General features: G+C 43.4%; 2 protein-coding genes across 16 annotated transcripts; both read left to right on the forward strand.

Annotated features, from left to right (window-relative positions):
- The first annotated feature begins 16,702 nt into the window (after positions 1-16,702).
- On the forward strand, positions 16,703-18,228 carry LOC147521935 (bifunctional D-cysteine desulfhydrase/1-aminocyclopropane-1-carboxylate deaminase, mitochondrial-like). Of its 6 annotated transcripts, none has more exons than XM_086559397.1 (6): positions 16,703-17,159; positions 17,272-17,527; positions 17,600-17,657; positions 17,736-17,849; positions 17,937-17,978; positions 18,058-18,228. In XM_086559397.1, the coding sequence occupies exons 2-5, from the start codon at positions 17,373-17,375 to the stop codon at positions 17,946-17,948; spliced, it is 339 nt and encodes a 112-aa protein (XP_086415523.1). In that variant the 5' UTR covers positions 16,703-17,159; positions 17,272-17,372; the 3' UTR covers positions 17,949-17,978; positions 18,058-18,228. The 6 variants fall into 6 exon arrangements, 4 of the variants coding, with proteins under 4 accessions (XP_086415523.1, XP_086415527.1, XP_086415512.1 ...); XM_086559401.1 differs by having other exon boundaries at positions 18,068-18,228; XR_015194727.1 differs by lacking the exon at positions 17,937-17,978 and having other exon boundaries at positions 17,272-17,522.
- A 769-nt stretch (positions 18,229-18,997) lies between these two features.
- On the forward strand, positions 18,998-23,170 carry LOC147521936 (uncharacterized). Of its 10 annotated transcripts, none has more exons than XR_015194741.1 (7): positions 19,004-19,115; positions 19,736-19,920; positions 20,018-20,097; positions 20,369-20,505; positions 20,788-20,938; positions 21,313-21,365; positions 22,885-23,170. XR_015194741.1 is itself a non-coding variant. In XM_086559429.1 (5 exons), exons 1-4 carry the CDS (start codon positions 19,097-19,099, stop codon positions 21,314-21,316), a joined length of 288 nt encoding a protein of 95 aa, XP_086415555.1. In that variant the 5' UTR covers positions 19,004-19,096; the 3' UTR covers positions 21,317-21,365; positions 22,885-23,170. The 10 variants fall into 10 exon arrangements, 3 of the variants coding, with proteins under 3 accessions (XP_086415555.1, XP_086415561.1, XP_086415542.1); XR_015194745.1 differs by having other exon boundaries at positions 20,796-20,938; XR_015194754.1 differs by lacking the exon at positions 20,369-20,505.
- The last annotated feature ends 486 nt before the right edge of the window (positions 23,171-23,656 follow it).

Here is a 23,656-nt window from a genome sequence, read left to right on the forward strand (position 1 = left end):
TACACCGCAAGAAGGTTGCTCGGGACGCTACCAAAGCCTATGATGTTCGACGCAGATTTCGTTGAACCGAGGCGGACTACAACGCTTTGAAGACAGATCATGCATGCCGCATTATCGCATTATCGGGTGTAGACGTGTGTTTGAGGAATGAGTAGTGCTCCGCTTCCGAGGTCGCGGCCTACGATCGCGATACCGCTTAACCGATGTCGCCGCTATTCACGTGTCTCTACCGAAGTTTAGACTTGATGGAGTATCCGTTATGGTAGGTAGAGGGAGGCCGAGATTGACCGAATCACTTGTGCCCGGAGGGTTAATTGTTGAGCCCGAGAGATGGCGAAGTTGTAAATTTGTTATGTTAAAGGCTTGCCGCCTTATAGGTCGCGGATACATTAAAGCGGTTTCCCAGGGTAACCCGGGCAGTTCGCCTTTTATTTGTATGCTTAAGCACGATGAATGACTGGTGCTCCGCTCTATGTTGGGTATTCATGTGAAACGAAGATTGTTTAGTCGGGTTGGATTTCACGAGTAGTCTCAAAGAACTGCTAACTTATTATGTTTCTATCTTGCTAAGATTGATCGCTGATTGTATGTATGCCATGCTTGTCGCCGGTTCCCTTTATTATGTATGAATCGCTTGCTTAACTATAGTCAGGTCCGGATCACGGTCGCGTATAACAAAGAATGGCGGGGACATTGCGGTGACAACTTCTCCGGGCTGGGTAAGTAAGTTTGCATGAGCGCCTTGTTGTTACATGACCTGCGACTCGAGGTGGTTAGCGTAATGAGGCCACCGGTCGGTGGCCCGGTTTTGTGAAGGTGCCTCGAATCGCTTCGTGTTCGGTCACTAACGGCAAGAAAATCCCTCGCCGTGACGTGGAGGGATACGGCCGTTCAAAGAACGTAATGATGGCGTGCGGATGGCGTTTGGCGCCTCAAAGGTAATTAAGAGGGCGCTTAGGAAAAGACGCTTCCTTTGAATAAAACGGTTCATCGAATACCAAAACAAGTATTTGCTTGTCTTTGTGCCAAAGCTTCACCGCTTCTTCTTTGCTTTGCTCGTTCACTTGTGCATTTCCTCCATTGTTTGCTTATTCGTGGTATGTTCACTCTTCCGTGAGTATTCTTTCGTTGAAAAAGTTGGGGATAAAACTGTAGAGCTCATGTGATGACGCCTTCTTTCCTAGGTTTATCATGGCGAGATGTCATCCCTACGCGAGAGGAAAGGACAACATAAGAGAAACTTCTCCGCTGATAATGGAAAAGATGGAGTTTCAACCGCACGTGCATGGTGATCGCGGGAAGAGGAAAGCCGATCTTTGTAGGTTAAGAGTCATAAGCGTCCTAGGAGGGCTGGACGTCCAACTGGCGGCATTGTCTTTAGGTCGCCGCAGCGGGTAGGCGACACTGATCGTCACGCTGCGGAATGTAGCGACACAGCAAGATCGCCTATCGGCCGGTGAGAGTTCAACCTCGCGCTGTGGTGACGTGGGGAACGAGTTCTACTACGTGGGGAAGACTGGGAAGAAGCGTATGGTGAAACGGTCGATCAGAAGCTTCCACTTTCAGGCGCCCATAGCGACCCGCCGCTTCGGCGGATCGTCTTTGGATGGCGGACAAAGCGCGGCGTAGATGAAGGATGAGGACATGGAGACGCTTACCGGGGACAATGGATATGGCCGCTTGTTTTGGTAAGTTCATGATGCACTAGGTTGTTATGTCAGTTACCAAGGCAAATGACTCTTGACTTCGCTCGCGGTTTTCTTGGGATATGATAAATTGAAAGAAGTTGTACAAAACACCGAAATTTGTTGATAACCCTCACGCCGAAATGGGTGTATCTTGTATCAGCAGCCGCGGGGGGGACAAGAGAAAGCCGGAGGTGATGACTACCAAGTACCGAACGCCTTGACCGCGAGAATGCCGCTAGTGCGACCGTGGACGGAGTTAGAAAGGGAATTAGGCGTGGTGATCGCTATGCTAAGAAGTGTCGGGAAGGTGGCGCGCCGCGAAGAAGGCGATATCAAGCCCCAGATGCGCTCACTGCTCTGGGCGAAAGTACGATCGCGGTTGAAGAAAACGATTGCGAACGACGAACGAGGTCATGAGATGCGTGTGATGCTGAGGTCGGCTCGGCATACTGCTTCGACTAGCGCAGCGCCAGAAGATAAGCATGTCATAAGTGAGATTTGATCCTGATTTGGCTCATCGACCATGAGTTGTAAGTTTCGTTTACATTTCCTCTTATATCAGAGTTAACGGTAGAAATGTGTTTTCGAGGCTTGCCTGAAAGCGTTCACACCTTTTATTCGTGGAACTGGTTTCCACGAAAGTGGCAGTTCGATACTTGGTTAAGTTTTGTAATGATCACCGATCTGGATTTTCTGGGTAATCCCAGCAGATCGGTGGATGTAGTTGTTGTGACGAATGGTCATATAATTTTATTGGTGATGTTCCGTGATGCATGTTGCGTGCACTTGTGTGTGACTAGCGCTGCGTGGGATTCTAGAAATATCGTTACGCCTTGGGTCAACCCTAGAAATATAGGTCGCCGACGTGACAGAATTGGAGAGGCTATGTAGCAGCCCGTGAGCTCCGGAGAGTGCGCTCCGCGGAGAGCGCTTCTCGTAGTCGACCCTTGAAATATAGGCCCTTGACGTAACAAGAATTGGGGAGGCGATGTAGCCCGTGAGCTCCTCCAGAGTCGCTTTTGCTCACGGAGAAATGTTCTCGTAGTCGATCCTAGAAATATAGGTCCTCGACGTAACAAGAATTGGAGAGGCTGTAGAGCCTGTAAGCTCCAGAGAGCTGTATGCTCGAGAGCGTTCTCGTGTGGTCGATCCTAGAAATATAGGTCCTCGACGTAATAAGACTTGGAGAGGTCAGAGAGCACAAAAGCCCGTCGAGATGCGGAGAGCGTTATCGTGGTGGTCTATCCTAGAAATATAGGTCCCTCGACGTAACAAGACTTGGAGAGGTCAGAGCCCCAACTGAAGCTCCGAGAGAGTCAGATGCTCGCGTGGCGTTCTCGCTTCTGCATACAATCTTCTTGGCCGAGGATGGCGCACTCCAATGAAACGGTTGATTATCTATGCCGTGTAAACCGGTTTTGACTTGTCAATACAAGTAAATAGATTATATTGTGTTAGTTAACACAAGAAACTTATTTTCATTAATGTGGTCAAAAGGATATACAACATGAATGGCGCTTGGTAAAAAAATTCAGTGAGATAGGTATTCCAAGGTCGAGGCAACATCTTCCCCTCTTGGGTTCTTATCCAAGATGCTCCATTCTTAATTTATCGCGTTCCACGATGTAGGGGCCTTCCCATGTGGGTGCTAACTTGGAATTGTCTTGCGCTTTTTTCAGCACTAGGTCGCCAAAGTTGAAAAGACCTAGGATGAACTTCGCTTGTTGTAGGAGTTCTTCGAGTTTGTCGATAAGATGCGACTCGATGGCGTTTAAGTCCCGCTTTTCTTCCAACAAAGTCGACTTCGTGCTAACACGAGTCGTTATTAATCCGACTTCGACAAGTTCGGACGAAATCGTAGTGATTTGTCGGCACCGCGGGAATTACGGCTTCGTGCCATAACATAAGGAGAATGGTGATTCACGGTCTTCGATCGAAATGTGCGAGCTCATAGAATATTCTCCAACCGATTTGGCTATTGGCTCTTATTATTTTCAATCTTTTTTCTTCAAATTTTCCAAGATTGCTTTGTTACTAGCTTCCGCGACCATTACTCACGAAGCGATCTTGGGAGTAGAAAATCGTGAAACGATTTTCCACTTGGCTAGAAACTCTTTAACCATTCTCCTTTGAACCGGGCCCATTATCCATTACTAATGTATGTGGCAAACCAAATCGGGTGATGATGTGAGTCGGATGAAGTTTCCGGACATGTGACTCTTTGACGTGTGCTAAAGGAATAGCCTCGACCCACTTGGTGAAGTAGTCGGTTCGTTGCAGCTAATACAAAGCGGAAGCCCGTGATTTCTTTGGGATGAATGGTCCCATGATGTCCATGCCCCACATGTGGAATGGCCATGGGCTTGCTATAATTGATCGGGCCAGTAGTTGGTTGGATGATATTGTGGCCAAATGTTTGACACTTGACACATTTGAGGGCGTATGCTTTAGCATCGATCCGCATACGGGGCCAAAAATATCCTTGTGAAATGGCCTTATGGGCTAAAGAGCGCCGCATCGCATGATTTCCACATTCTCCTTCGTGGATCTCTCGCGAAAACTAACCGACCACGCCTCGAGTGATGCACCGCAAGTGTGGGCCACCGGGATTTCCTAAACAATTTGTTATGGAACCAACAATAACGCCGTGCTTGATAGGGGATCTGCTTAGCCTTGGGTACGCCCTCGGGAGGACCGTATCTTGATATAGTCGATGATAGTTTGCATCCATGTTTGACTCAACCGACCGGGCCGAGAGAGGAATAGGTCGCTTATTGTCGTGGTGTGCTCGACTTGGTATGCAGTCGATCGACTACTTCTATCGAGTAGTTGTCTTGGGGTGCAGCTCCGGGTCCGGGTTGCTAGGTAAGCTAAACCGTCCGCATGACGGTTTCGCCACGCAAGAAATGATGTATGTGTACCGCTAAAAGAAGACAATAATTGATGAACGACACGAAGATATTTTGAAAGATTACCTTCATGGGTAGTGTACTCTTTGCAACTTGGCGAACAACAACCGCCTACGAGTCACTAAAGACTTGGAGCTCTTTGACACCGAAATGCAGCCATACGAAGTCCTCGACGCCCCAGACTCGCCTCATTATTGAAGTTCTAAATCGATGCTTAACCGACTTCTCCATCACCGTTCCATCGGGTGAAACTAAGACGACCCCTATGCCACTACCGCCAGGATTGCTAGAACCATCTACAAAGAGAGACCAGGTGGACTTGATGTGCTCTTTCGAACTGAGAGTCGGTTTCTTGTTCCCAATTAGGGTCATCCACGTGGAAATCCGGCTAGAAAAATCGGCGACGACCGCCCTTTCCGAAAATCCGCGGGTAACCTAACTCCGTGGTGTTCGCCTAGTTCTTCGCCCAAACCGCCATTCGAGTAGTCTTGTTTTCTTTGTGGAGGATTTTCTTTAATGGGAGGTCGGTAAGAACTTTGATTTGATGCTACCGAAAAGTAAGGCCCGAACTTCCGTCTTCGAATACAACAAAGCAAGTACGACTCTTTCCGTGAAGGAGTAGTTCTTTCATTTGCGTGGCGTCTTGCTTGTGAAGTAGATCGGTTTTTCTGAATTGTTTTCCTCTTTGAAGAGAACTGAAATGATGGAAATCGATGTCGGATAGAGCCCCGTGAGTCTCCATCTACGGCTCGCTTGGCTAAGGCGGGTGAGGTAATCTTGTTTGAGAGTGGCGAATGCTTGATGGCACCGGACGCTTCCATGAGAACTGCCGCTCGCTTTTAAGGAGTTGCAGGAACGGTCTACACCTATCGGATGCCCTTGATATGAATCGGTTGAGTCACCGACATGCCCGACAATTTCTGTATTTGTTTCTTCGTATGGATCGGGATGGGCATGTCTAAAACGCCGGATCTGGTCCGATTCGCTTCGATCCCTCATTTGTGACACTTGATACCCTAAAAATTTGCCGGGAGGATCGCCCAAAAAGGCATTTATCCGGATTCACTTCATGCCCGTAAAGGCGTAATCTAGAGAACGCTTTGTTCAAGGTGGTCGAGGTGATCACCGACTTTTTGCTTTTGACGACCATATCGCCGATGTAGACCTCCATGGTGTCAGCCTAACATGTCTTGGAACATGTCGGTGACCCGGCGTTGATATCGCTGTTTCCGGCGCTTTCAGCCGAACGGAGAACGCTTAGAAATAGATCCCTTTGCTCTATAATGAAAGAGGTCTTCTCTTGATCCTCCTCCGCGAAAGTGGGATTTGGTTGTACCTAATCGCGTGACGCCGTCCATGAAGGAGAGAAGCTCATGACCACAGTCCGGTCGACAAGTCGGTCAATCGGAGGTAGGGGAAACTGCCTTTTGGTGTGGCCCGATTTACATTCAGTAAAATCGACGATAAAGCTTAACCGTTCCATTCTTTTTAGGTACTTTACACGATGTTAGCGATCCACCCGGATAGTTTACTTTTCTGATAAAACCGACTTGCTTGAGTTTGTCGACCTCGTCGTTGATGACTTTTTGAAAACGCAGGGATAGTCGGCGAGGTCGTTGTCGGACTAGTCTAGCATTGGGATGAACATTTAATTTATGGCATGCGATTGCGGGATCTATTCCGGGCACATCGATATACAACCAAGCAAAAACATCTTTATTCATAGATAAGAAATTTACAAGGTGGGTCTTGATTGTGGGGTCGAGGTTAGCCCCTACATATACAAACTTGAGGTCGTCTTCGGTGCCTAGGTTCACTTTTTCTCTTTACGCGAGGAGGTTTTAGAATCGATGGCGAAGCTTGGCGATTCGCTATCGGGGGATGTCTGAACACTTTGTGGGACGACATGACCGGGTCACGAGGGTGGAGCGACTGCGCGCGGCAACGCCGATGGGGATACCCACACTGGGGAGTGGGACTCGGCCGCATGCACATTGATGGTGTGTATATCGCCGTCATCCGGCGCGCCTAACACGAAATGAGCCGGTAGGACGACCTCGATACTCTAATCGACGGTTATTCGACGTTGGATCAATCTTTGAGACCTTTTGTCGGGCGGGTAAGGACTCGGGAGCCGAAAAGCGGTATCCGCATTGAGAGAAAAAATCATTGCTGCTAGAGCCCCCCGATTCTTCGCGCCGCGGGGCGGACTTCGCAACTAAGTCATGTGCCATTGTGTAACCGCGGGTTCATGTGTGGGGGGTCGGTTCACGGGCGGGCTCACTTGTTGACATGATCCGTTACAATGGTATGCTTCAAGCCGATTGCTTCTAAGTTCCATCATTCCTCAGGTCCCGGAAACGGAGAACTTGATGCAACGTTGACGCATCACCAGATATCGATGGATCCAACGCCGCTCGAGTATGGCATTGTATGACGACTTGTCATCCTAGAACGCAGAACCGTGTATTGCGGTGATCTTGTCCTCTCTAGATCCCACCGACCCTTCGGAAGTATAATATCACCAATGGGATCGGCCCGGAACCATTGAACCCATAAAGCGGGGCGACGGGTCTACGAGGACGGACTTGGGAAGGTTCATCTCTTGCATGGTGTGGTAGAACAAGATGTCACAGAACTAGCCGGGGTCGATCAGACGCCATTTGATCCGTCCGGGCCGCTAATTTTGACATGGACTACCAATGCATCATTATGAGGAAGGCGGACTTTGCTTAAGTCGGCCTCCGCGGAAAGTGATATCGCTGTACGCGGCTTTGAACCACGTGGAGCGTGAGCTGCCTGTGAAGTGAAATGATAGACTTCCTGAAGAATGCCGACACGACGTCTTTTCTCTCTGGATGAGGTTACGGAATCGTCCGGGAAAGTAATCACGTGAATAGTTCGATCATTGTCACGATCGGATGAGTGCTTGCGCCCCGCGGTGGCGAACGATCTAAATCGGGACGTCCTCTGCTGTGAGGATGAGCTTGAACCTCTTGGTAGTGATGGCGAGGTGGAGATCAACTACGTTTCGGGCGCGCCATCGGTTTGACGCAAAGCGCTTATCGAATGCTAGTGTACTATTTTATATGGCGGCCTTCCACTAGATCCTCGGAGATAATGTTTAAGCCCCAAAGATGCATCGGTTTCATGGCATTTTCGCGTTGTGAAATCGCGCAAATGGCTTGTCGTCAATCTATTTGGTTGCCTCACATCGGGCCGAAGAATGGGGCTCAAGCTTAATCTTACCCGTATGTAACCGGGGAGCGGTCGATAGCAAACTCTCTGCTGTTGTTGTCGATCGGTATCGCTTTTGGTACAAAGCGACCTAGTTCTTGGCCCGTGGAGTACGATCTGAAACTTTACCACCTCCCGCTTCGCCTAAGCCATGGAGTTTCAAAGTTTCACCGCAACTTGATGTACTTGTCCACGCTGTAGAGAGCTCGGACGGATGTCTCTCGGCGTTCCTTCATCAACGACACGGAGAGGTCGGTTATTACGCGACTCGAAAACATTGGAAAAGGCTAGTGTGGCGAAAGATTCTTTCAAGCCGCTTTCCATGCCACAACAACCCGGTTCGACCTTGAACGTCCTAGGAACTCCACGAATAGTTTCGTTTTCCTTGAATGATAATTGAAACAAAGAATCAAGATCTGCCTTCTTCCGCTGTTGTGGGCGATTTGGCCGAACAAATCGATGAAGTTGTTCGAAGGTTTTGATAGAATCGATTCCAATTGAAAAGAACCAATCAAAGAGCCATCCTTGAGGACCGGCCGGAAATAATCTGCGATGGAGATGATCAAACTCGGGTGAGTGTAAAGTGCCAAACTCTGAATGTAGCAAGCCACATAATCTTGACCGGGGGCACATATGCCGCCATCGTATACATGGGAAAGCGTGGCTGGATAAAGTCTTGTGGAGAGGGTTTATTGAGGACCTCTGCATACCGAAGCGGAGACGCGCGATATGTCTTAAGCATCTTGTGCAATAACTGCGGTCGAATCCTTCTTTACGGCGTTGACCAATCCTTTTTGTGATAACTTCGTTAATTTGTTGATTAACGCCGTTGATGCCATTCTCTCGCTCCGCTACCGACTTGTTGTTCTTTGGTAACTATCCACTTGAGCTCGTAAAGTAGCATTTTCCTCCCCGAAAGCAAGGAAATGCTCGCTCGCTTATTCTCAACCGTGGGCAAGGTCTTTGGACTTGAGCTTCGAGGTCAATTCCATTCGTGGGCTTGAGAATTGGTGATGTATGAACCGATTTAAGGTAGTTCTCAAGTAATCGAAACCACGGCATGGCTTGATGTAAAGGAGTGTTTTCTCGTTGGGACCGAAGTTAAACTTTATGAGCCCGAACCGCCCACGATCCTCTTGTAGGTTTTTCTTTTCTTTCTCGGGGAGAGGAATCGGCCCGTGTAGTTCAATCAGTGGTATTTATAGGCTTAAGGGAATATCAATCTGAAGGCACGTGTGGCTCGCATAATGTAAGGTGGAGATCGTGAATGAGTGTTGGGCTAGTTATATTATAAGTCGTCATTGATTGGGTGTTATTTCCGGGTGGGAAATACAATCAAGATTTTGGTAATGATTACCCCCGGTGGTCATCTTATCCGAGTATGCTCGTCTCTAGCTATGTGCTCGTCATCGACATCTTTGTTCGCATACCACCTATTTGAAAGGAACTACTCACAGGTCGGTCTTGGGTACCGACATCCGAAGTTCGCCGCGCACTGGCGCATTCTCGAGGGAGCCGCTCCACAGTTCGGTCTTGGAGGTCGATGTCCCGAGTTAAACTACGTTGCACGCGTGGATGATAGGATATCGCTCCCCTACAACGATAATATAGTATATGCTTCTACTGTATAACTGTTATCTTTTTCATATCCTACACTTCATTAGAATGCCAGTGGGCGTTTCCTCTTGAATTATTGATTTTGGTGAAAATCTTGTGTATCATATCATGGGGTTGTATCAGGTAGTCTACAAGTCTACTGAACGAAATCTCGTTCGGATTCAACAATATTGCTACAAATTGTATCAAAAGTTCAAAACATTGCTATACCGCTAGTGTCAAAATATATTGAAAGTTCAATTCCAATTAGGTGGATATCTCAGTTTTTCAATCCTCCAAATATTTTCCTAGGCAATGAAATATCGAACAAGTAGGCTCCATCGTATCAGGCAGCTACATTATGGACTAAAATGTGCAACGGGTACTTTGAAATGTGTCTGATATAGGCGATAGCTGGCCATTACCGCGTCATTATTTCAAGTTTAAATTCAACAAAAAGTCAAACTCATTCTCTTAGCTAAATAAATTCACTTATTCACCCTTTATATATAGCTTAAGAGCGATGTGCTCGTGTAGTTTTAAAAAGTGCAGGACAGAGTTTGGACATCACACTCCAATTAAAAACTTTCTTGTATGGCTCAAAAGTTGCTTGGCTACTGTAGGTTTGCAAAAATCTGCTCTGCGCAAGCAGAAAATTCGTTCAAATTTCTCTATGATAAGAAATAATTTGTCTATACGGTTAGAAGGAAAGAAGGGTCATAACTATTTCAGTTGCCATATGCCTGTGAGTTTTTGAGGAGTAAGCTGACGCTCTGCTGGTTTGTTTTGAGGAAAATAAAGAAGAGTTCGTCTACCACGAGGATATCTCTATAGGGACGCCAGCCGAGACCGTTGGATCCGAAATCTAACGGTCCGAAAATCAAAAACAAACCCATATTCTCTCTCTTCCTTTTTGTTTTTCGGACCGTTGGATCCGAGATCCAACGGTCTCGAAACACTCATCCCTATAGGGATATCCTCGTGGTAGCCCAGATCAATAAAGAAAGGGCCGCTTTTACTCGAGTTGCTCGGTACTCGACAGGTGTACTTGGATACAGCTTTTGTCGGGCCAAGTGCCAACCCTTATCTCTCTAAGTGCCATCACCGATAATAATATTGGAGTTATCCCTCACATGAGCAGAAAAGGAGTTCATCATGTATGGAGAAGCCTGAGCGCGCACGCGCTCGACTTGATCTTGCCCAAGACGTGCCCCGCGCTCATGCCTTGGTCTACCTCCAGTATTTTAAGGGCGTCGCGCGCTCGACTTGGTCTGGCCCAAGGCGCACCCCGCACCCATGCCTATTTTCGGCAAGATCCTATTTTTTGTGAACCGCGAGTTTGCAATACAAGTTGGGGTTTTTGGCAAAATCTAACTAAGTCAGAAGACACGAAAATACACAACACACAAAGAGAGAAACCCAATCTTGAAAGCAATCAAGATTGAGAGATAACATTTACAGAGAGACAAGCCTGTAAAGAGAGAAGAGTGATATAGTAAGATGAGAGATTGTAAGGAGTGATTGTAATCTTCATTCCCACTTTATAAAAGGATTAACTCTTGTTGAAGTAGGCACCATTGATCGAACCACGGTATATCTTTGTGTTGTGGTATGCTTTTACTGCTTTACATTATTATATGTTGTTAATAGTTGTTTAATTAGCGAGTTGGGTATGTTAGTTTGGTTGTAGGAAATATTTAGATTGTTGTCTGGAGTTATTATTGTTCAAATACAAATTATCTGTGCAGTGGGAAATCAATTGGTATCGGATTAAACCCCAACAAGTGGTATCAGAGCCTTAGTTAGAGTAGCCTAGGGTGTTATCCAAATCTTGGTCGGAAGATGTTTGACAAAACTCCTGAGAGAAGATTTGAGTTTAAATAACTTGTAGAGATGGACAATTCCGTGAACACTTGCATGACGAGTTTGAATAGGAAGAACTGCACCATTTGGAAAGCCAAGATGGAATACTTGCTTTATTGCAAGGACTTGGTACAACCCATTGAGAATGGAAGAGAAAGACCGGAATCGATTGCTGCGGCTGAGTGGATCAAGCTTGACAGAAAAGCAATTGGGTACATTTGACAGTGGATTGACGATAGTGTCTTTCACCATGTATCCCAAGAGACTACAGCTTTTGGCTTGTGGAAGAAACTTGAAGACCTCTATGAGAGAAAGTCAGGCGGAAACAAAGTGCTGGTAGTTAAGAAGTTTGCCAACATGAAGTACCAAGAAGGTTCTTCAATGTTTGAGCATCTTAACAAAGTACAAAATATCATCAATCAGATGCATTTGATGAAGATTAATTTGGGAGACGAAGTTGAGGCTTTGTTTCTATTAGGCTCTCTACCCGAAAGTTGGGAGACATTAGCAGTTTCTCTACACGGAGCAGCCAAAGATGGGATCGTTTCCATGGAGATGGCTACCACATCTTTGTTGAATGAGGAGACTAGAAGGAGTTCAAAAGCAGCTCCTCTCACTCAGAGATCCTTATCACAGAGAAATGGGGGAGAGGTAAAAGTAGAATACCATCTCGTTCTAGAGGTGATGACAGAAGTAAATCTAGGGGTGAAGCTAGAACTCTTAAGGTAGAGAGGCAATGTTACTATTGTGCCACCAAAGGTCACTTCAGATATGAGTGCAGAACACTGAAGAAGGATGAGAAGAATAACTGTGTACATGAAGACATGGTACAGAGGAGCGAAAACACAAGCAGAGATATTATCGCACTAGTCGACGATTTAGTGAGAATTATGTCAGATTGTGGTGTGTGCTGTCTTAGTACCTCAGGCTATGATACAAAGTGGGTGATAGATATAGGAACATCCTATCACGTCACACCGCACAGGGGATTTTTCACTACCTACAACTGTGGTGAATATGGTGAAATGAAGATGGGTAACAGTGGAGTCTCGAAGATTATTGACATTGGAGATGTTCATGTAGAAACCAATGTCGGCTACACCTTGACACTCAAGGATGTAAGACATGTCTCTGACATTCGGCTAAGCCTAATTTCGGCTAGGAAGTTAGATGACGATAGCTTTATAAACTCGTTTGGTAACGGGGTATGGAAACTGAGTAGAGGTTCCATTGTAGCAGCCAAAGGGAAGAAAACTTGCTCTCTTTACAAAACACAAGCTAGTTTGTGTAAAACAGAAGTGAATGCGGTAGAAGAAGAAGCTTCCTCCGAACTGTGGCACAAGAGACTGTGTCATATGGGCGAAAAAGGGATGGAAGTTTTTGCTAAGCAAAAGGCCTTGCTAGACATCAAAGGTACACATTTAAATAGATGTACTCACTATTTGGTAGAAAAACAACACAGAGTGTATTTCCAAAGATTCCCGTCTCACAGAAAGGACATTGTCCTTAAACTAGTGCACACAGACTTATGTGGTCCTATAAAAGTGAAGTCCCACAGGGGAGTTTTATACTTCGTGACCTTCATTGACGATGCGTCAAGAAAGATATAGGAATATAGTCTGAAGACCAAGGATGAAGTACTTGGCGTGTTTGAGAAATTCCATAGCATGGTTGTTTCGACAAATATGATCAAAACATTAAGTAGTGACGAAGAGACGAAGAACATAGAAAAGTAGTGAAAAGGTGATGGTGATTGAGTGAATGATGAGACTATACCTTTCGTTTGCCTACGTACCGAAATTATCGATAGGATCAAGTTTCAAGAACGTAGTTCTGTATGAAAAATAGTTTTGTATTTATATAGGTAGAGTGGAGACTCCTTGTAGCTCCAGTATTCTTGTAGCTTAAGTAATCGTGATTGAATATAATTCTCAACTGATAATTATCTCTTTGATAAAAAATGAATTTGGACATAAATCAATGTACATTAGTGGCAAGCCATGTGGCTAAGGTTTAGCCTTAGACACATGAGTTAATGGGCTTAGACATTGATCAATAGTATTGCAAATTGGGCTTTAGCCTTGTCGATTAAATGAATAAAATAGAGACCCCTACTAATGGACGTTTGCCACGTAGGTGGGGGTCGAAACACCACCTCCTCTTTGGCAAAGTTCACATGGCAAAGAAGAGAAGAAAAATCAAGGAAAAAAACGGAATGTATAACAAAGTGTCGTGTGAAAGTAAACGATATGAAAATGAAATGTCGAAAAAATGCCTTAAATATTGTGTGTTAAATAATTTTAAACTAATTTATATGAGGCTGCAATGTAATTAATTGATAGAGGGTGAAACGAGAATGAAAATAGATGACACAAAAAATCGATAAAGAAAACCAATTTTTAAATAGGATTTGTCGACCTTAGCATTAATAATATTCAAGAAAGTGGTTAGGCTGTAGTGCAGACCCACTAGTTGGTGAGCTTAGTGAACAAGGTTTGAGTCTCAAGAGTTGCAAAAACGGGCTACTAAGTTGGTCCAGTGTATTGAAACTGTGTCCGTGTTTGAGGCAAGGAGATAAAGACAAAGCTAGAAAATTGTCCGTGATAAGCACATGCAATCCGGATTGGATAAGGTACGAATTTAAATCCTGAGGAAGTGATAAGCGCCGTAAACGAAATGTTTTGATTGTCTCGAGGTGTTTGGGCAGTTGAGGGGTTTTTGACTTGTAACAACGTTTTGTTTGTTCACTTTTCAACCAATGGAAGAAAAGGAAAAAATCCAAAGCGAAAGAAAAGGAAAGAAAAACAAAGAAAAAGAAAAAAGAAAAACTTCTCATCCCTTGCCATTAGGTTCGTGTTTTTAACTTTAGAAATTTGAGTTTTCCTTCTTTCTTTGACTGTGCAATGTCTATGACTAGTGATAGTTTTAGTGGTGAGGTTGAAGTTGGTAAATGGAGAGAGAGAACGGTAAGTGACGAAGAAGTTGAGGAGAGGGTTCGTAGTGGTGATGATGTTTCGTCGTCTTTCTCATTGGAGACGGTGGATGAGAGGAAGCCTAAGTCGGTGGATTGTTATGCCACTTTGAGGAAGGAGTTTGGTTGGGTGGAGTCATGTACGACCTGAGGGGAAAGAGGAATTTGTTTCATAGTGACTACATTCCTTGGGGTGGAAGAGTAGTTGTTTGCTATGGACAGTTGAAGGCTGGGATGAGGTGTTGAACTTTTTGGAGAAAGCCCCTTGTCAGTTTGTGGGGAACAGCTGGAGGATTCTCCATGTGTTGGATTTGTTGAATGACAGGGGCTATAACATCTGTTTATCGGATGTGATGGAGCACTTTGTTGTGAGGAGGTCGGGTGCTATGAATTTCATTTTTCATGTTTATAAGGGGAAGTTCTCCGTTATCGTGGGGGTGAGTAAGGAAGACTGGAGTCGTAGGCCATTGTTGGCTGTGGGTAGATATTGTCATTCTGGTTTGGAGATTGAAAATCGGACTATAAAGTTGCCTGGTAGGTCGTTGGTTTTAGGTCGTAATGTGTGAATGGTACATCATAATTTGGACGTTCTGATTTATTTCGTTTGTTTTTGCAGAGATCACTATTCGTTTTCGTACTAAGGCCGATGTTATTGAAAGGTTCGGTTGTTTGAGTTTGGAGGAGAAACAGGTGTTGTTGGGGGAGGTTGCACATTATTTTAAGAGACGCGGAAGAGAGAAAATCAACCGTAAGCGGCTGGAGCAAAACGCTAGGGCTCGCAAGGTAGTGGTTGAACTTTCTGATTCTAGCTCGAAATCTGCCATAAAGAGGGAGAGTCAAAAGAAAGCACATATTTCTAGAGTGAAAAGGAGTAGAGGTGCTGGTGACAGCCGTTCTGGTGGAGCTAGGACGTCTGGTGGGGTCGCTGAACACCGTTCTGGGGCGGTGAGGACGGTTGGAGGTGTGACGCCTTCCAGACGTCTTGAGTTGGGTGACGCAAATCGTTTGTCATCCCAACGTTCTGAGCTGGGTGACGTAAATCGTTTGGCATCCCAACGTTCTGAGCTGGGGGATGTGGCACGCTCTGCATCCAACCGCTTCTCCTCTGGTCATGCAGATCGTTTTGCATCCACTTGCTTCTCTTTTGGAGATGCGGGTGGTGGAAATGTTGGTGGGAAGGGTGATGCTCCCACTTTGTTCTGGAAGCCTAATCTAAAGAGGCGTTTCGAAGTGGTTAAGTCGGAGGGGGCTAAAAAGGCCCGAATTGAGTCTGAAGACCGACCTGGTACTGTTGAAGGTCGTTCGTCTTCAGGTCGGGTTCATCTGAAGAAGATGAACCTGATTGATTTGGTTGTTGATGTTGGGGTGGCTGAGGCTCGTGGAAAGAAGAAAGCTGGTGAGGCGGAGCTTGTTACTGAGCAGGGCAAGGGGTCAGGAAGTACAGACCTAAGTAAGAAGAGTGACAGTACTGTCCTTGATAGAATGGTTACGTATGAGGACCCCTACAGTTTGTTGTGAATGGTGACTATAGCTTCAAGTCCCCTTTGGTTGGTGGGGAGTTGTTAGAGAGTATTGTGCTTGCCGGGGATAGGCGCAAGCTGGATAATAAGGGCCTGGAAGTGAATTTGGTGGAGATAGAACGGTCATTGTGCTATGTGAGTATTCTTCCGTTCAGAGCTTGCTCCTTTTGGGTCTTGTTGATTTTGATCCACTCGAATGTTTATATTTGTTATCTTGTTTGCTAGGTTCTGGCAATGTACAAGAAGCTGAAGGATATGGCGTCTATCTCCGACCGTTACAAGAAGGAGCTGGATGTCAGCAAGCAAACTTGTAGTAGACTGGAGGCTGATCAGCAAGTGCAGAGAACGGAGGTTGCAGGGTTGAGGGATCAAGTGCAGCAGTTGGGTGGTAAAGTGGCTCTGTTGCAACCCGCTTTGGATTCTGCAAAGTTGGAGGTTCAACAATGGGTCGATGAGTGCAAGAGGCTACGCTCCGTTGCTGAACAAGCTGAGACTGCATATAACGACTTGGTGGACACGATGGAGAGTGGCGATGTTTATGTGCTGATGGATGATTATATTGAGGCATTGGATAAGTATGATCGCCTTAAGATGTCTATTGAAAGTGGGGCTGTAACATTGTCTGCTGCAGATGTTGGTGTAGATGCTAGTAGACCATCTGATCTGCCATCTGACCAAGTCGTTGTGCCACCGGTTGCTCCAAATTTCCTTTCATTTTTTTCAATTCTGGGGTCGGATGTTTCCGTTGTTGTTGGTCGCCTCTCGGTTCTGGTGCTATAAAGGGTGGTGATCTGGACCCTTTGAATATGGAGAATCTTCCTTATGTGAATTGACTTTGAATGTCTTGTGTTTGCTCTTGGGTTGGGAGGTCGTTGAACAATATTTAAACAGTTTTTTGTTCTTGATACTGATCACTACAAGAAAATAGGGCTTTAGCCACGGATGACCCGGAACGTTTGCCACGGATCAAAGCTGTCGAATAATTAGCCACAGTTGCTCTCTGTTGGTATTGTAATAGTTGTTGTAGCTTGGCTCGACAGTATTTTGCAACCTTTCTCCACGGTTAGAACGCGTAGGTGTTCCCACGGTTTGGACCGTTGGATCAGATCTTAATACTATCTATTCTTTCCAACGGTTATACTGCGCCGGCATAGATCCAAAATTGCTCCAAAATTTTGTGCGCCGCACCAAAATTTCCAACCCACAAAAACTCAAAATATTCAAAAATAGTTAGAAACTAATCTCACCTCTAACTTCCACCGCCTCTGTCATCATCTCTCTCATCTTCTTCCCTATCAGTTCGTCCACCACCACCACCTCTCTAACAGTTCGTCACTACGGCTTCTCTCACGATCTCTCTCATCAAACATCAAAGGTAATGCTTACAAGTGTTTATTTTATTAAAAGTTTCTCCTTTTTTTGTTTTTGATGGAAATTGAGTAAAGGGTGTTTTTTTTTTGTTGTTACAAATTCTTGGCAACTCAAAGGACTGGTGGTTTGACAGAGGAAGGTCAGAGAAAGTCATCGTTGATTCTCCGTAAATTGCAAATCAACAAGCTAAGAGAGGCACTTGAAGAAGCATCTGAAAATGGGTCTTTGGTTAAATCCAATGACATTGATTCTGAATCTGTTTGCAATGAGGATGGGAGTTTGGGGAGGTCAAGATCGCTTGCACGACATTATGCCCAAAAGGAGTTTCTTCAAGCTACCGCACTTGCTGCAGACCGTATTAGCACATGTAAGGTTGTTTCTCCGCAATCCATTCTTGTATATGTTTGTGGTGAACCATGTGTGTCTTTCCTATGTTATTTCTAGCGGAGGAACCATTGCTGGTCTTTCCCTGGGATCATGGTTGAGTAAGTTGAAGGCGAAAGTATGTGCTATTATATAGTTCTGTTTGCCAAGTTTGTAATTGAGAAAGCACTTTGATATTGAGATCTTGGTCATACAGGTTCATGCATTCTCTGTTTGTGATGACCCCGATTGCTTCTATAAATATGTTCAAGGTCTACTTTATGGACTGAACACAGGTGTTAGCTCACACGATATTGTTGACATTCAAGATGTAAGTATCATTGACTTGCGTGTTCTATTTTGCTAAATGTGTGAAGACTGAAGAAAGGTTTTTGTTTCATGACTTTGCTAAATTTAGTTCCCGAGTTGAATAAGATAGTGTCTGCAATTCAAGTATTTGGTAAGTTATTGCGTATAGCCGTGTTACTTTGATAATTATCCATTTTTTTTCTTCTAACGAACACTGAATCTCTTGATAGTTTCTTGAAGGTGAGAATTGTTCGTAGCTTGAGAGGTTTGAATTTTCTAGAGGTTCTTCTTGGAATCCAGAAAATTCCAACCAGTCCGTGATGTGGAGATGGGAATTTTCTGCAGGCCAGTCACTTCATGGACGACTCTTAAAGGGCTTAAAGATAGACTCATGACCAAGAATGTGGTATGTATATCTGTCCAACATTTAACTTTGATTTCTCGCACTCTACATGATTATCATTTGCTCATTAGCTTTGTATCATTTCAGGCAGAGGAGATAGGCGAAAACTCTGTGAGAGTCGATTCTTTGCAAGTCATCTAGCTTGTGGGTAAAAAGCTGGGTTCCTTCACCAGGATATCATCAACCGTACAGGTTTATAAGCTCTTCATGTTTTCTTCTATTGGCAGAAATAGTACATTTTTTTTTGTGTCTTCAACTATTTTTTCCTGTTACAATCGTATATGTGAGGCTTACCTTACAAGACAAATGATGACCGCGGCAGATCGCGAATGGAGGAGGCTCTTGTCCGCATCCTAACACCAAAACGCTCTATTGATGTACTGAGGGATGTGCATGTTGCCAAGGAGCAAGGGAAACCATATGTTGTTGTTTTTGTTAGTTGGTGTCAATGGAGTTAGAAAGTCCACCAATCTTGCAAAGGTTAAAGTTGTTTCCTTGAATGGTTTTGAGATCACCTGATTGTGGGAGACCTGTTAATACTTTTGCTATCTGGTTTGTCATTTTGCAGGTTGCCTCTCGGCTTCGACAACACGATGTCGTTGTCATGATGGCTGCGTGTCATACTTTCCGGCCCGGAGCTGTCGGCGACTTAGGACTCATGGACGTAGGCTCAAAGCCTACTAACATTTTGGTATGCATCTGTTTACCCTTCCAATGGAGTCTAATTACTTGATATGAGGCATATTTCTTACCTTGCTTCCAATAGCAAAATCCATGATTCTCACCGAAGAAGAAGAAGGCACAACCATTCAAGTACTGAAACCAAGGATGTTCTGGCTCATTATTTGGTCGACCGTGGTCAGGCTATGGAACTAGATATCAAAGGTACTATTTTTTACAGCACAGAATATTGTAACATGAACTTAGGATTAAGTTAATAGACCATTAGAGTGTGAGACAGAAATAATGATGTCATTATCATACGCATGGTGATACATAAACATCTATAGGCCTAAAGTAGACTCTGTTTCTTGCACATTTCATCACTGGGTGTTCTTTTTAGTTATTTTTAACCATTGACGATATCTTTTACATTTCAATTTAATCATGTAAGGTATGATTACCTTGGTTTTGAATACTTGAATACTTTTATGAGAAGATGAAATACACCCTGTGGTATGGATGAGTTTGTGACACGAGATGCATGACCGTGCTCCATGGCATGACACTTGGTTATGTCAAAAATTTACTTGGCATTAAAAGTTATGACATTGTGAATTTCGAAAACATTAAAATGTACAACCATCCTCCCATCGCCATATGTTTCAGCCAAGCCCCAAACAACACATGTTACAAACCATCCTCCCTTATTTAATCTGTATTCCTTGATTATTGGCTACGAATGTGTAAATGGATGATTGATATTAATATTGGCTTTTTCTTGCTGGTTAAATAATGGTCAGGTTCATGATCAGTGTATTTGTTTGTGATGTATGTTTATGTAGACCAGGAAACAGACGAAGAGGGCAACACGGCTGCAATATGTGTGGAGGAACGTCTTAGATCACTAGAAATTCTTAATAACAAAGATGAACCAAGTATAGACAGATATCCGTGGATAGTTAACCAGTTAGCCATGAATTCTACCTTGTTCAAAGATAGCCTCTTTGAAGCTACTATCCCACAAAAGGTCTGTCTAGTCAACAAATGACTAACATTGTGTAATGTAATTGTGTTGCTTCCTGGTTGTCCTAATCATATGTTGCATGTATTACTTGGATTTTCAGATAAAGGCAGCTATTAAGTCTTTTCCATCTCATGATGCATACACATTGCTAGTTGTTTTGGTCTCCATGTGGAAATCAAGGTGATTTATTTTCTGAGTCCTTGCAGATTATGCATTAAGTAGTTTATTCTACTTCTTATGTCTTTCGTCGGTGACGACTATGTAATTGTTCTTAAATTGAGATACAAGAACCTTACCATTTGGTTGTGAGTTGTGATAGCCCTCAAGCTTTCTTAATATTTTGTTAGAGATTACAAGTTGCACCTTTTTTTCATTCTTTTTTTTGTTGTTCGCAAGTCAAAAGATCTCACTCTCCTTATTGTTCGTTATTGAATTTAATGCTATTGTTCAGTGTCATGATGGCTACGTGTGATACTTTCCAGTCTGAAGCTGTCTAGCAGCTTAGGACTCATGCACGTAGGCTCCACGTATGTCAGACACCAGTTTAGCGGAATCGTTAAGCTTTTTCTGACTGGTATGTGGAAACAGGTAAACATGTTGAAAGAACTAGCAAAAACCACTGCGATGAACAGAGCCTTATAAATCTCGAAACCTGCAATGAATATTCCAATAGACTCTCGAAGATCCGATCAACCGCTTTGATACGAGATCTTTCTAAAACTCAACCAATCATTGGCCCATTTCGACTATGAAGAGTCGCCATTTGTTCCTAAGCTAGGACTATCCTGGATTAACTCAAGAGGCTAGTGGCCAATAACTTTTTCTCATATGATTTGGATCTCATGTATGTCCTTTCGCTATTTTTGTAAGGAGCGCAGACCTAGTTGGGATGCTGTAGGTCATATAGATACTCCCCCACGTAACATGTCCTTATAAAAAGATCCCGTTCAGGCTTTACAGAACTCTTGTCTGATTTAGTGGAGGCTGTTGTTGCTCATTGCCAGTTGATTGTGGTTTTCAGGTAAGCTTTTTTGCCTTCTTTTTGCTAATCAGTTATCCAGTTTCATACATGTAGTGAGCTATTGTTGCTCACTACATATGATTATCATTCCTTGAATCATTTGCAGTACGGATACTGTTTTATGCCTCAGTGGATATAAATGAAAAGGAAACACTTAGAAGGAACTGCACCCATTTCAGGATTAAAAGAAAAAGTCAACAGTCTGATACCTGAGGTTGAAGAGTTGGAAACTAAAACCAAATATTGAAAAAGAAAGAAAAACTTGAAAGAGACAAACAATTTATGAGAGTGATTAGTTTGTTTACATTTAGGCCATGCACTCCTACATCTTGGATGGAGGACTATCTGTGGCTTACTATTGATGTATTTTGCAGGTGACTACATGCAAGCTGTGGCGACAAGTTGGAGAGTCTTTCAAGCCTCCAAAGTAAGAATCAGTATCAGATTTTTTGTCTTTTGAATGTCAATGGTCATGTTGGTTATTAATATCTTTTACTTGATTTTTTGGTTGTGAATGTATATATGTTTGTATTTTGTAGTTGCGATTGGTAATGGGAGATGTTGATTTGTTTGTAATTAAAACCTATAGATGTTTATTTGAAGTGTGAGGCAAGATGATTTAGGGATCCTCTTTAGTGAGGTGGGATGACAAATGATTAGAGGTTTAAGGGCTCCTGATAGCTGACCTATTTGTGAATTCCTGGTTTTTACTTCGATGAATGGGTTCACCCTAAATCTTTGACATTAAGGCTGCAATTTTTTTGATAAATTGCCTCCATTTTCCAAGTAAAGTATGAATGTGTGAGCTCATTGAGTTTATAATACCCAATGGCGTAAAAGAAACGCACGATATAGTCAACGCGTTGAGCAATCGACTTACTTGTCCGCTTGGAATGGTGAATGGATGTAATTTGACAGAAAATACTTGGAGTTACTTTAGTTTGCACATGTTTTAGATATAATTTAGTCCTTTTTAGTGTTGACCGACTTATTTGTTTTTTGATGGGAACATACTGATCCTGTTTCAAATGTAGTCCTTTTTTGTGCAAAACCTTTTATGTCCTAGCTGGCACAAGATTAGATTAATTGTTTTTATCTACTTATTGCTGAACAAATAGTTTTAGTAATCAAAAGGGAAGGGTACACCATAAGTATGTAGGCCAGGGTGGCTTACTGAATAAACATTTAAACACAAACACACATATAGAGCAACCAAACAAAGACAAATGTAATGCTCTCCCAGGAAACTGCAAAGACTTAAAAATAGAATTTTCCCTTTAGTCTCAACTGTTCACATTATGTTTCATATACGTAGATTTCTTCTATATTTCTGCTGTAATTTTGCTACTCTTTAGAAGTCTTTTAGCTTTTAATTGTTTATTGTATTTATTAAGTTAGTGACTAATTTTTTTCATGTCCCCTCCCCCTCTTGTTGGACCTACACTGCTGTCTCTTGGTCATTTCAAATATTCTATGAAAAGGTGAATGATTCATTACAAAGCTTCCCACATCTTTAGCATTTGTGGAATTTTCAGCCTTTTGGCTTGTTGGTGTTGCATGTTTTTTGTGTGTTTTTCATGCATGTGTGACTTTAGGTGGTAATAATAATGCATTTTAGGTTATGTTACATGGACACCTCATATTTTGAAAACAATCAGTGTCAAATACATGCCCTCATATTTTGAAAACAATTAGTGTTAGATACATGCCCTCGTATCAAGCCCAAGTTAGTGGAAACCACTGTCCATTGATTAATTTCATTTCCTTTAGATGGTATTTTATAAAGCAAGTAAAAACAAAGTGAGATGCTAATTTAAGTTTAATTGTAGCATATAGAAATGCTCTTGCTATGTGCTACAGATTTTTTCCATTTAGCTAGGTTCTAACTTTTAGACTTATGGGATTTTGACTTTAATATCATTTCCTTGTGGTTCATTTGTATGTAGGTAATGTATGCATGTGGATGCTCATGAGAAGGTTATTAAGGCTAGGGTTCTGTGAAGCTAGGACTTCAAATTATTTTTGAAAGTATTCAAGTGCAAGGGAATGATAAAACGTAACGGAGAAACATGCGCGAGGTGAACTATGGCATTATTATTTGTACGGGGTGATGAGATATATTTGGAAATTTATATTATATTGAGCTTGTGGTAATAAATGCTACAAACTTTTTTTTATTTTTATTTTTTTTACTTGTATGAATATTCATCTCTTTATCTGTTTTTCGACAAAGGAATTTTGATTGGGAATGTGGGTAATATTGTTATTAGGATGGATGGATTATTAGTTGGATTGAAAGGCAAAAGTGGATAAAACTAGTATATATATTTTTTCTTTTCATTTTTTTTAAATTCTAAAACATTTTAGCCACGGCCAATGTCCGTAGCTAACGCAAAAAAATGTGCGTGGCAGAGGTACTTTTACTACGGCTCTTGCCACGGTCGAGAGCTGTGGTAGTTTCTACGGCTATTCCCATGGTTATTATCAGTGGTACTTGTGACGGCGTTTGCCACGGTCATTCGCGAGTGGCAAGTTCCTACGCATGAGCTGTTGCATGGACCGTCCGCATTTACCCACGGTCATTCATCAGTAGCTAAATTTTTCCCGACAGGTCAAAACCCCACGGACTTGCGACGGCTGATAATCGTGGCTAAAGCCCTTTACCCACGGTTTTGGTCCGTGGCTAAAAAGTAGCTTTCTTGTAGTGGATACAATATA

This window comes from Coptis chinensis, chromosome 1 (assembly GCF_015680905.1).
Source record: "Coptis chinensis isolate HL-2020 chromosome 1, ASM1568090v1, whole genome shotgun sequence".
Lineage (NCBI taxonomy): Eukaryota > Viridiplantae > Streptophyta > Magnoliopsida > Ranunculales > Ranunculaceae > Coptis > Coptis chinensis.

Coding starts and splice junctions, on each gene's coding strand:
- LOC147521936 (XM_086559416.1), top strand. Junction 19,921..20,017: donor AAGCTACTATCCCACAAAAG/GTCTGTCTAGTC, acceptor TTGGATTTTCAG/ATAAAGGCAGCTATTAAGTC. Junction 20,098..20,368: donor GTCTCCATGTGGAAATCAAG/GTGATTTATTTT, acceptor GCTATTGTTCAG/TGTCATGATGGCTACGTGTG.
- LOC147521935 (XM_086559378.1), top strand. CDS start 17,373: ATGGGTCTTTGGTTAAATCCAATGACATTGATTCTGAATCTGTTTGCA. Junction 17,658..17,735: donor TGAGTAAGTTGAAGGCGAAA/GTATGTGCTATT, acceptor TTGGTCATACAG/GTTCATGCATTCTCTGTTTG. Junction 17,850..18,067: donor ATATTGTTGACATTCAAGAT/GTAAGTATCATT, acceptor AGTTTCTTGAAG/GTGAGAATTGTTCGTAGCTT.